At 40.0% G+C, this 13,844-nt stretch overlaps 2 protein-coding genes across 2 annotated transcripts in view; both read left to right on the forward strand.

Moving 5' to 3' along the window:
• Positions 1–13,844, forward strand: part of LOC127411940 (serum response factor-like) — an 896,621-nt gene that overhangs the window by 375,788 nt on the left and 506,989 nt on the right. The gene's annotated exons all lie outside the window — the stretch shown is intronic.
• Positions 1,055–13,844, forward strand: part of LOC127411960 (inositol polyphosphate-5-phosphatase A-like) — a 229,095-nt gene continuing 216,305 nt past the window's right edge. Inside the window, exon 1 of the mRNA XM_051647929.1 lies at positions 1,055–1,457. Coding sequence (XP_051503889.1) covers positions 1,398–1,457 — 60 coding nt within the window. The 5' untranslated portion in view covers positions 1,055–1,397. The remainder of the gene's footprint in view (positions 1,458–13,844) is intronic.

Below are 13,844 nucleotides of genomic sequence, written 5' to 3' on the forward strand. Positions count from 1 at the left end.
TATCACGTGACTCGTTGTGCATGACACCGCGGAGACTCACAGCATGTGGAGACTCATGCTACTCTCCACGATCCACACACAACTTACCACACGCCCCATTGAGAGTGAGAACCACTAATCACGACCACGAGGAGGTTACCCCATGTGACTCTACCCTCCCTAGCAACCGGGCCAATCTGGTTGCTTAGGAGACCTGGCTGGAGTCACTCAGCACACCCTGGTGTGATAGTCAGCGTCAGTACTCGCTGAGATACCCAGGCCCCCGATGACAGTCATTTTTAAACCTTGTTTAAGGTTTAACATACATTGCTGCCTGTGTGCCGTGTTTCATTATTTGTGTTTTTGTATGCTGCTTTCAAGATAAACAGCTTCAGACTTATTCATTTCATACACATGAAACAGGAAACAAATGACAACATGTCTCACTAAGACAGCAAAAAGATTCCTAAACAGTTCATTTTTGTGCATTGGATAACATATGATTAAACAGACTTTAATGCTATTCACTTGAACTCTTTTTTTTTATTAATTACTCTGTATACATTTTATGTGAATTGCACCACAGCTAAAATGCAAAAGACTATGAATAAATTATTTTTCATGCCAATAAAGCACTTTAAAACTGAAAAAACACAAGAACAACCTGACAGACAGACATAGACAGCCAAATAGAGAGATACAGAACAGATACAGTATATAAAACAGTAGGCAACATAAATAAAGTGAAAGAAAATACAATGCACAATATACATAGTTCTGCAATATGCACAGAGATACAGTATACATTGCACCAAAGCAGACTTCCACGCATCAAATCATAAAAATGCACAAAATCCACAAATGCATGTTATTGACACGCACAAAACTTTTCAGGTCTTCAGATGCAGCTCTTAAAGGGGCAACACACAAATCGCGTTGCCGGTTTAAATCCCTTACTGTCCTGACACACTGAGCCAAAGGAATCATGCAGCTCTTAAAGCGGCGACACACAAAACGCGTTGCCCCTTTAAGAGCCTCTTTCCATTGGCTCAGTGACGTCACAGCAGTACGGGGACTCACTCCAGCAGCAGTGTGTCCTCCCTAAACAAACCCGAGCAATGCGCTTATTTCCCGCACCCATCGCAAGGGAGACACGCTCCGCGCTGAAATGAGCCACAGGATTAAACAGGGCAACTTTTAAAAATCATGGCCGAGACGGTGGAAAAGTAAAGCGAGACGCTTTGAGTACGGACTGCGCTCTGCTTTTGCGTACTAGATGCTCACGAGTATGCACGAGCCCAGCTGATCGAGACTCGAACCCGCGGCGTTTGACGTGAAGAACCGCTATCACCCGACTCTACATCACCGTTCACTCCAGAAACGGCCGAGATTAGTTCATAAGTGCAGTGCAATAATTAATGATGGCGGGGACGGGAATATTGCTGGTGACGGCCAACGTTGGATCGCTGTTTGAAGATGTAAGTCGAAATGAAACGCCTTTTTATTACTAATTAATCACTTAACATATGCCTTTATTCAAAGTGACTCACAGTACACTTATTAAAGGGGGTTTCTTCATTTGAAGTGCATGTGTTGATCAATGATGGTGGGATTCGAACCTGTCTCCAGTCTGGCAACCAGTTGCAACAAACCCCTTAAATTAAGAACCCCTTTTGTGATATACACACAGTTATTATTATTATTATTATTATTATTAAAAGGTTTTTATTACTTAAAGGGGTTGTTGCAAAAGGGAACTGATCTTTAACCTGTAGGCTGGTGTTTGAACCTACAACCTTTCAATTATCAGCTTTTTAGGATGTTGTCCTGATCAGTTTTATTGATTGATTGATTGGTTGTGGATGTATTGGTTTGGTGTGAAGATTATTAGTTGCATGCTTCAGCCATCCAGACACATAAGTTGTTACTTGTTAATGTGCAGTATTCTGTATATCATGGTGTTTCAGGCTTTAATTTGCGTTTATGTTCACATACTCATTAATGGAATATTCCTTAACACAAGTTAAACTCAATCGACAGCATCTGTGTCATAATTTTTGTTAAATCTGTGTTCCAGTGAGACACTTACAATGGAAGTCAATGGGGTCAAACATTCAAATACTCACTGTTTTAAAACTATAGACTCAAGACATAAACAATATGTGCGTTAACATGATTTTACTGTCATAAAATCACTTACTAACCACATCTGTGGAAAGTTACAGACAATTTTACAACTTCGTTGCCATGACGACGAAATGCCTGTAATCCTGGTAATTTAGTAGCCTGGCACAAAAACGACAATTTTAACAACTTTATAAGAGAATAATGAATGTACATGCTTTTTTATCAATGTGAAGCTTCACATTGCTGTGTTTAAACCCTCCAAATATTCACCCCATTGACTTCCATTGTGAGTGTCTCACTGGAACACACATTTAAAGAAAAGGAGGAGCGAGTCGAAATAAATTTTTGTGGTAATCAACATTATGACACAAATGCTGTCGATTGAGCTGAACTTGTGCTGAACCCGGAATATTCCTTTAAGAAGAAACTAACATGAAAATGTTACAATTGACCAGTCAGGTCACAAAGTTCAAAAGGATGCTCTTAAACCAAGTGTACACTACACGACTTGCAGTCGGCGTCCTGCGACTCACAGTCCGTCATGCTAGCTATAGGGGTGGGCGATATGACCAAAATCCTATATCAGGATATGAGTAATTTTATATCACGATTACGATATATATCACAATATATAGTTAAATTTTTCTGAAAAATCAATAAAATTGTATTATATATTAAAGCATGTCGCAATGTGTAATTTTGAGTAATCCAGTCAGTGAATTAAATACTTTATAAATGAAAACTTCTTCATCTTATATAATTTTCTCTTTATTTTGAACTTGACAAACATAGTAAAAAATAAATAAATAAATAAATGCCACATTTCGGTCTGATGATGTGCACCAATTTTCTTCTTTTTATAATAATAATAATAATAATAATAATAATAATATTACATTTCCTCAAGAATCTTAACATGTTCTCAAAGCAATGCAAAAAGTAAAATAACATATAAATAAATAATTATCCATAAATAAACACTTAATTATGCTCGTAGTGTTTTTAGTAATCTCTGTAAAGAACATATGAAATATCTGATGTGTGTTTTGTGTCCTGATATCAAACATCACTGGAACTGAATTTTAGAAAGAGGTTTTAATGTGTATTTTAAAATCCCACATGACATGAAGAGAAACCAGAATGAGTAACGGGTGTGATCTGCACTTTTTCTGTCACAGGAGCACAAATGAAGGGACTGGAATGACTTCAAGACTCGCGCACACTTGCGTGTTTCAGACTGCGTGTGCAACACTTGCACAAGACACCGCTGCGTGTGTTTGGATGGGAGGCGTGTTTGTGGCGCGGGATGAATGTCACTGAATTTGCTTTGACGGGAGCTCAAGTGAAATTTCATGCTTCAGAAGCGGATTCAGTGTCATTTTTTTCTCACGTTCTAGACGAGCTTTTCATCTAATGACACGTGCATGTTTCATTATTTCTATCAGTCTCACGTGAAGTCCTGTGCACTGATATATACGTGCACATGGATATATATCGACATACACAATGTACAAACCTTACAAATCGCTGTTTTCTGTTCGGTGTCACGATTTCTAAAAACAACCCAATTCCACACAACGGAGGACGTACTTTTTCCTTCATAATCATCTCTTATCTTCTCACTCAAATGAATTTGAGGAACGAGCAGTCGCTCCGCCTTCCTCCACTGAGTGTGTAACGCGTGTGTGTTATGTGCTGTACACATTTCTCATGTGCCAATTTTGCGTTACCGCGATAGAGACGATAATCCAAAATGTGTACCGGTTGGCAAATTTCTACTGGTATATCACCCACCCCTATGCTGGTGCAAACACTTCAGGACTGTAGTGTATCAACTACACGACTATTCGACCCAGAATGAGGCCATGTGTACATCGGTATTAAGATGAGTTTTGGCTGATCCGATCATAATATTCCCCAAAATAGTGACTCCAGCCAGGTCTCCTAAGCAACCAAATTGGCCCGGTTGCTAGGGAGGGTAGAGTCACATGGGGTAACCTCCTCGTGGTCACTATAATGTGGTTCTCGCTCTCGGTGGGGCGTGTGGTGAGTTGTGCGTGGATGCCATGGAGAATAGTGTGAAGCCTCCTCATGGGCTACATCTCTGCGGTGACGCGCTCAACAAGTCACGTGATAAGATGCGCGGATTGACGGTCTCAGACGCGGAGGCAACTGAGATTCGTCCTCCGCCACCCGGATTGAGGCGAGTCACTACACCACCACGAGGATTTAGAGCGCATTGGGAATTGGGCATTCCAAATTGGGGAGAAAAAAACAAAACAAAACAAAATTCCCCAAAATGCCGTTTAGAGCAGAATTTTGAGTTACTTTAATGCAGCACCTGTAACTGAGCTTCTAATGTGCATGCTGCTCATATCTGTGTTCCTATTGTATATGTTCATGCATTCACTTTTTTCAATTTCCGATCATACGCTTATTCCCTTGAAATCACGGAACCGTCAAAAAAACGGCCCGTTACAGCCACCTTTTCACTGCATCCGACAAACGACAGACGATAGACCGGAAGTCATTCATTTCCAATGGAGAGTCGCACTGGGGCTGCGTGAGGTTCCAACCGTCTCCTGATGCAAATTTTTTGGATCCGATTTGAGCCTCGGCTGCATTTAAATATTTCAGCTCGTGTGATATACGACCGCCCGACCGGAAGTGATGCATTCATGCAAAACTATCAGCGCGAAGTGAGAAATATCAACAGATTTTCTCCTAAACTTTTTTTCTAAACGCCTGCTGCTACTTGTCTTTTAGGCAATTAAAAATGTAGAAGTCAGAAATGATTGTTTACATTGCAAATATCACAAAAAGCTTTTGGAATTACAGAAAACGTGTGATTAAATGTGATTAAGTTCTGCACATGCAAAACCTACATATTTAAAATCACATGTATGAATTTCTGATTCATATTCTTTATTTAATTGGCCGTGGCTCATTGTCGTTCTTTCGCTCGTCGGGACAGTGCGCACACCTGATGACAAGACATTTAGAGATCAAGCAGTTCTGAAAACCGTCGTAGCGTCTGGGACTCGTCTCGGCCTGTCGCAGTAGTGCGCACACAACAAGACCTTTCGTTGTGAGATCCGAGACTTCTCATCGTAGACCAGTCGCCGACTCAAAACATCAGAGGAGACGGGTTTGAGTCGTGTAGTGTACACTAGGCATTATTAGTTGATTCGAAATTATACAAGCATAAAAGTAAATTATATTTAAATTAAGTGCATTATATTCTGCTTGGACAATAGCTACTTTCTCATGTTTGAAAGCTGCTTTACTAGATAAACACAGAATCACTCCTGCCTCATTGGGTTAGCAGAAACCTCAATAAAAGCAGGTTATCTGTATTTGCACTCTATGCAAATTATAATGCAAACTAGTGGTAGATCAGAATTTAAATCTCAGGTTTAAGCAAATGATTTCCTTTGAATAAACAATAGTAAGGCACACAGTGTGTAACCCGAGATATTTAAGGCATTAAAGGATTGTTCCTGCTTCAAATACAAGTGCTGATTGTCACAAGAATAATTTCGAATCGTCTTGCGTTTATTAAAAAAAAAGCGATTCCTGTGAGACACTTACAATGGAAGTCAATGGGGTCAATCCGTAAACGTTAAAATACTCAAAAGTTTCAAAAGTATAGACACGAGATGTAAATATTGTACATGTTAACATGGTTTTAGTGTTATAAAATCACTTACTAACCACATCTGTGTAAATAAAGGGAATACAGGGTTTTACGGCATTTCGTCGTCATGGCAACGTAGTTGTAAAATTGGCTGTAACTTTCCACAGATGCGGTTATTAAGTGATTTAATCACAGTAAAATCATGTTAACACACATATTGTTTATGTCTTGTGTCTATACTTTTGAAACAGTGAGTATTTTAACCTTCACGGATTGACCCCATTGACTTCCATTGTAAGTGTCTCACTGGAAAAACAATGTTTTGGTCTTCGGCTCGCAAATTGAAATTATTTTTGTTGTAACAAACCTTATGCCATTCATTGAGCTTAACTTAGATACTTGAATGTTTGAATTGTCAAAAGAAGCTATTAAAGAGAGTTTAATGCTAGTTAAACGTAACAGTGTTTGTACCCGATGACAAACACGTCTTGGGCTGTCATTCCTGATTTATGTGTGTGTGTAGTTTACGCTGGTTTTAAAGTGTGCGGTCATTTTCTGACACGATGTGAAAAGTCATTGGTGGAACTGTTTATTTCATTCAGAAGAGCACTTACTATTTTTTTTATGTATCTGAAGAAGAACTATCTCCTGCTATATTTAGAGTTAGCCTTTCATAACCGCTGAACTTTTTGGTTGTTTAACTAGAGAGCTCGTCCAAAACCAGCACACCAATTATAGAGCCTTGAATGCACAATTACACCTAAATATTTAACATGTTGAGACGACGGGTCTCGTCACTGAATGGGTCTTTTGTGCAGCACAAATATTTTCCAAATTATATGAAGTAAATGCAGCCTTTGTGAGCAATCACAAGATGAGATGTTATAAAACGGTTGAATTTGTCTACTGTATACATTTTTCTCTAGTTTCCTCCTGGTGAGATGTTATTGGAGTGTTTCTTGGAAAACGAGAGGCATAAAAGCCAGCCGGATGCAATAACGGAGCGATAGGATTTCATGCTCTTCAGGATCTGTAATTGACTTTCCTTTATGGAAATCAGCTGATATGGATGAAGTCCAGGTGGACCTCACAGGTGTTGAGACTACGCCCATAAATGTGGTTTTAATATGTGATGGGCAAACAGTGCCAGGATAGTGTGAGATCTGATTCAGTGGGCATTACCATCAGCTGTAAAGTATTCTGGATCCAGTGCCAGTTTGAGTAGGGGATGATGGGAAACTATCATGTTAGAAACGTTGATAAATCACAAACTCCTCCGTCTGGAACAATAGCAGGCTTTCTGTACATTTACAGCCTTAGTTGAATCCTGCGTAAGAACGTCTGTTTTTTAGTATAAGAGAGCAAGATGTCTCTGTGTCTTAGTGGATCACCCAACATGGATGATAAAGGCATAATTCACTGTTCAGTGGAAAGGAGGCGGCGGGAACCGGACGAAGCATCAAAGTAATATTTTTAATAAATTTAAACACAAAGACACACAAACATAAGTGCATACAGGACAGCTTCGGCGGCAGGTAGGGAACTCCTTCGCCCCTGGCAGCAGCTCTACTCACCACACACCAGCTATTGGTGGAGAGGAGAGAGTAGAGTTATAGAGCCAATTAATGGATGGGGATTATTAGGAAGCCATGATTGATAAGGGCAGGGGTGGACTGGGAAGAGAAATCGGCCTGGGATTTTACATAGAAACTGGCCCAAAAGTTGTTGAGTGGGGGGTGGTGTCGCTGTCCTTATACTTGTTGGGGGGGGGGGGGGGTCGCTGCCCCCTTCGGCATATCGCGGCGTCGTTTTATGGCCCGTTCTGCATAATGCGGCGGCTCATTTCAGCTTATCGCTGCCCATTCGGCCCGATTCGCGGCCGGCCCAGTTCTCCCGATGGCCAGTCCACCCCTGATCGGCCCCAAAGTGCATCGGCCCACCGGGAAAATGCCCGGTATGCCAGATTACCAATCCAGCCCTGGATAAGGGCCACTGGGGGGAATTTGGCCAGGACACCGGGGTGCAGTAAGCATAAAGACAGCATGTTATTTGCAAAATTAAATAATTTCTGTTTATATCACTGTACTAAAGCTAAAATAATTCATAACATTTAATATTTATTTATTTATTTGTACCCATAATTAATGTTCAGTGTATAAACCTCAGGAAAAAATGTTCAGTTCAATGCAAATTTATTTGTATAGCGCTTTTCACATATAAAGAAATAAAGAAATCATCCCAAAGCAGCTTTACAGAGAATATTATCTTACAACAGTGGTGAGGAGAAAATATGTCTGTCAATTGAATAAAATAATCAGGATGAATCTCATTATTTCCGACAATCTTTAGAATGCGTGTGGAAAAAGTATTCATGCCAAATTCAATAAGTTAACTTTTTTTTTAATTTATTATTATTTATTTTTTTAATACATTTTTATTTTTTTTGTTTATCCCTGAAATTTTTCACGGACCCAATAGCAGCCCCTCACGGCCCCCTGGGGGTCCCCGGACCCCAGTTTAAAAACACTTGCCTTAAAGGAATATTCTGAGTTCAATACAAGTTAAGCTCCAAAAAAACAGCATTTCCACGAAAAATGTCTTACATATATATATATATATAGATATATATAGATATATACTACCGTTCAAAAGTTTGGGGTCTGAAATGTTTCTCATAGTTTTGATGACTTTACTATTATTCTAAAATGTGAAAAAAAAAAAAAAAAAAATTAAATAAAGAATGAGTAAGTGACCCTAAACTTTTGAACAGTAGTGTATACGTATACAGTATATACTATATAAAAATTCTTTATCTGTTTACAATTATTTCCAGTATTACAACTTTGTTGCCGTGACACCACGCTGGTAAACCCTGCAAGTGATATTATCACACTAAACTCATGTTAACATGCATAATGTTTACATCTTGTAGCTATACTTTTAAACTATGTGTATTTTAGCATTAATGGACTGCCTTACTGAAACTGCCCTTTTTTATAAAAACGAGGGACGTGTCAAACAGAGCATATATATTAGACCATAGCAAAAAAAGGATTTCATGGCCTGGAGAAACGTGGCATTAAGGTATGTCACTTGTTTTTGATTAGTTGCCTCCATGGTTACTCTGAAAACAGGTTGTGCCGCTTGCTCTGTATTTCAGCCCAGGTTAACCTGTTTTTAGAGAACCGGGGCAGATCTTCATTCCCTCTTTCACTGTCTCTTGATAGCTCATTAGTTGTTTCTGCCTGTGCAGTGTGGTGTTATATTCTCAGACATACTAAAGCTGTATTTTCAGTAGACTACAAAAAAAATATCTATATCAGTGTTATTAATAATGATGATTTTACCTGGGTATCTCAGCGAGTATTGACGCTGACTATCACCCCTGGAGTCGTGAGTTTGAATCCAGGGTGTGCTGAGTGACTCCAGCCAGGTCTCCTAAGCAACCAAATTGGCCCGGTTGCTAGGGAGGGTAGAGTCACATGGGGTAACCTCCTCGTGGTCGTGATTAGTGGTTCTCGCTCAATGGGGCGTGTGGTAAGTTGTGCGTGGATCGTGGAGAGTAGCATGAGCCTCCACATGCTGTGAGTCTCCGCGGTGTCATGCACAACGAGTCACGTGATAAGATGCACGGATTGACGGTCTCAGAAGTGGAGGCAACTGAGACTTGTCGAGGTGAGTAACCGTGCCACCATAAGGACCTACTAATAGTGGGAATGGGCATTCCAAATCAGGAGAAAAGGGGATAAAAAATAAATAAATAAATAATGATGATTTTATTTCTAACTGCTGTGGAAGCTTGGTGAGTTTTGCACCATATAAGTTTTCTTCAAAAAATGTAACAGTTTTAACTATGACAGTTTTAACTAAAAATAGTAATATGATGGGGTGTGTGGAGGGGGTGGGTATACCATGATAATACCCTGTTTTTTTGGACATGTACCATGATAGTACCGTGGTATTTTTTTAAATACCTTAAACGCATGTACAATGCCAGTGAAAAGTTTGGAAACTCCTACTCATAATACTATTACTGTTTTCTACATTTTTAAATAATAGTAAAGTCATCAAATAATTAGCCTATGTTGTGACCAAAAATGTGATGTCTCCAAATGCGAGCTCTGTTGTCCTTTCTGTTGTTGTCTGTGTAGATTCTGATCATTCTCTCATCATAAGATGCTATTGAAACAGAACTGAAGGAGTTCACGTGTGTGCTGCAGCTGTACTATCTGCTACAACTTACACAATATCACAGGTTAGGATTGAACTTTAGTTTGCGTCGAAAGGTGAAATTTCGTAATATCTTTACATGCTTGTGTACCTGCTCTCCTGCATTCATATGTATGAATGGAACACGATAAGTGTAGTAGTAAGTCAAGTGCAGGGCCGCCGCTGGCCAGATGCGTGGTGTGAGCGTGAGGCGATCGTTTGTGTTTAGCGACTGCTTTTGGGTCCTTGAATAAGGTATAACATGCGGGTAAGGCCAGCTGGTGGGTAAGAGGGTGCCCCCCCCCCCCCCCCCCCCCCGAGGGAGTTGGTGCCCTACACAGACTGAGTAATATGCGTATAGGGAATGGCAGCACTGGTCTAGTGTGACAGCAACTTTAGTGATCATATAGCTGCAAACTGTCTTGAGAGTGTCATGTTACGCTGTTGAGATACAAGGGTCATTCAGGCGGAGTGAGTTTTATTGATTGATGCAGAGGGTGTCAGTATATGTGTCATGATGTGATGCAATCTTAAAGATTCTGCTAAAGATTATTTTTGTGCTCCTGCAAACCCTGCATGACTCCATATGAGATGTTGAAAAGCAGGGGATAAATTTGGAAAGATTATAAAACTGAATCTAAATTCTGATGGGATTCAAAGCGGTTGTAATATGCAGATCAAGTTGCGCCCCTGGCGTAAACCTAACCAACTCTCAACAATGTAAAAGACATAAAAAGCAGAAAAAGTACATTTACTGTCATTTATTCCAAAATATGACAAAGCACGACAAAACTGTAACTGCATTCAAAGTCCTCCAGAGACACACGATAGCGCCGTGTGTTGAACAGAGTGAAACTGAAGGTTTTAATCACTGAATATCTTCCTCTTCGTGAAGGCAGTCACATCTCATTCAAAAATATACATCCAAATATTAAAATGTCACAATCAGTCACATGACACGCGAGAGCCAATGGCATTTGACATCACTGACGTCCCAAGCTGTCGTGACACTTGTCGAGATGGCAATTTTTTAATGTTTCCATAAGACCGTTTACATGCACACCAATATGCTGATTACTCCAAAAAATCTGCTTATTTTATTTATTTTTTATTATAAATTTTTTCTTTTCTCCCAATTTGGAATGCCTAATTCTCACTACTTAGTATGTCCTCATGGTGGCACGGTTACTCACCTTGACAAGTCTAAGTTGCCTCCGCTTCTGAGACCGTCAATCTGTGCATCTTATCACGTGACTCGTTGTGCATGACACCGCGGAGACTCACAGTATGTGGAGGCTCATGCTACTCTCCACGATCCACGCACAACTTACCACACGCCCCATTGAGAGCGAGAACCACTAATCGCGACCACGAAGAGGTTACCCCATGTGACTCTACCCTCCCTAGCAACCGGGCCAATTTGGTTGCTTAGGAGACCTGGTTGGATTCACTCAGCACGCCCTGGATTCAAACTCGCGACTCCAGGGGTAGTAGTCAGTGTCAATACTCGCTGAGATACCCAGGCCCCCAAAAATCAGCTTATTTAAAAAATCAGGGGCTGTATGTATAAAACTTCTCAGAAATGCTCTTAAGAATTGTCTTAGTCTTCGACTTAAGTGTCAAAAAATTCTTAGCAAAGAGTAAGACTTGTGTAAGAGTAGGAGCTGTTTAAAAAGACGCTAAAAGCAACTTTCAGCAAAGTCTAAGACTGATTCGTAAGTGCTGACTGAGGTGACACTTAAGTGTTTTGAAAGAAGGACTACAGTGATGTCGACACATGCGCTACGTCTCCACGGTAACGCGCTCAACAAGTCACATGATAAGATGCGCAGATTGACGGTCTCAGACGCGGAGGCAACTGAGATTCGTCCTCCGCCACCCGGATTGAGGCGAGTCACTACGCCACCACGAGGACTTAGAGCGCATTGGGAATTATGCATGCCAAATTGGGAAGAAAATGGGAGAACATTAAAAAAAAGAAAACACAAAAAACCCCACTGCATTTATGAACCCATTATGACCACATTTGCCATTACACGATCATTTAAAGTTTTTGTTTTCGCGGGAGTTTGGCTTGAGCCTGTGGTGACGGCGCGCTCGCATCAGAGCGCTTGAGAATCTCTTCACGCGCTTTTCCGGACAGGAACTGCTCTGGTTGACATCCGCGGTGCGGCTCAGCGACGCTCCGAGTTCAACTGAATGACACACAAAACACACCGTTGATGGCATTTATATATTCGCTTAAAATTCTATTATTAGGCCATTAATATGCGATGTGCACAATAATCAGTAGATCAGATAACAGCGATCAGACAATTATTTAATAATTGTGACAGGCCTACTTCTCAAATAATAATCTCTCATCATCTCTACACACTACACACATTTAAAATGATCATGATCCGCACCATAAACATAAAGTGGCAGTGTCTAGTGAGGGAACAGCGGCAGAGGGAAATGTGGGCGTGTCTATTTCCATTTGTCAATTAAGAGGAAATTCTGAAGGCACATCACAGCTGATGGAGAGTGTGTGGTTTGTTTTCCTATTAGTCACTTTATCAAGAGGGCTTTAATTCCAGCAGGAAACGTAATGCTGTAAAACTAATTTCATAAGCATGTTGGCTGTATAGCCTATACGAACTAACGATACACCATTCCACGATTCTCTCCCGATAACGATTTAGAGACTTGTACTCTGGGTATCTGCCAATAGACGTTTTTGGAGCTTGACAGTAATGACTAAAATGCACAGATTTGGATGGGTTTCGTTTGTCCAGTACCTGATCCAGGATCAGTGCATCTCTAATCTTTAAGTCAAGCATTTCTATTACTATATGAACGCTTTCATTAATGTAGTGCTTACTATCAAACACAAGTGATCCACTCAACAACATGATGTTTATGTGCAGAGGGAATCAGCCATAGTCTGTCGGTTTCTTTTATTTTCTGCAGCGTGATGTGCCGCTGTATAAAACTAGAGTAAAGCAGTAAGAGGGTTTATTGAGGGCTGTTTCTTTCAATGCTGTGGCCCGTAGCTAAACGCCCAGATCTTGTGGTTTTGACTCTAGTTTATTTTCAACAGAGATGTTTCTTTGTGATATGTCAACTCAACACACATGCCATTATTCAGTATGCAGAAACATGTGAAACTTGTATTAATCTTTTGAACTGCTGTTTGCACACATACAGCATGCAATTAATGAACAACATGTTTTGGGCTTGTTCAGTTGGTTTTACATTCATGAAATCATTATAGAAATGTTTTATGATCCAGTGGTCAGATAAGGCAGTGAGTCAGATACCTGTTATCGTGTGTGACGATGGCAACACTTACGTCTCAGATATCTGCAGACAGCAAACTGCATTAAAGCATGTCACAATGTGTAATTTTGAGTAATCCAGTCAGTGAATTAAATACTTTATAAATGAAAACTTCTTCATCTTATATGATTTTCTCTTTATTTGCAAGCTGACAATAATTAATAATTATTATTAAATTTCCTCAAGAATCTTAACATGTTCTCAAAGCAATGCAAAAAGTAAAATAACATGTAAATAAATAATTATCCATAAATAAACACTTAATTATGCTCGTAGTGTTTTTAGTAATCTCTGTAAAGAACATATGAAATATCTGATGTGTGTTTTGTGTCCTGATATCAAACATCACTAGAACTGAATTTTAGAAAGAGGTTTTAATGTGTATTTTAAAATCCCACATGACATGAAGAGAAACCAGAATGAGTAACGGGTGTGATCTGCACTTTTTCTGTCACAGGAGCACAAATGAAGGGACTGGAATGACTTCAAGACTCGCGCACACTTGCGTGTTTCAGACTGCGTGTGCAACAGTTGCACAAGACGTCGTGTTGTGTTTATTCGCCAAGAAATG

The sequence above is a fragment of the Myxocyprinus asiaticus genome, chromosome 21 (genome assembly GCF_019703515.2).
Source record: "Myxocyprinus asiaticus isolate MX2 ecotype Aquarium Trade chromosome 21, UBuf_Myxa_2, whole genome shotgun sequence".
NCBI lineage: Eukaryota > Metazoa > Chordata > Actinopteri > Cypriniformes > Catostomidae > Myxocyprinus > Myxocyprinus asiaticus.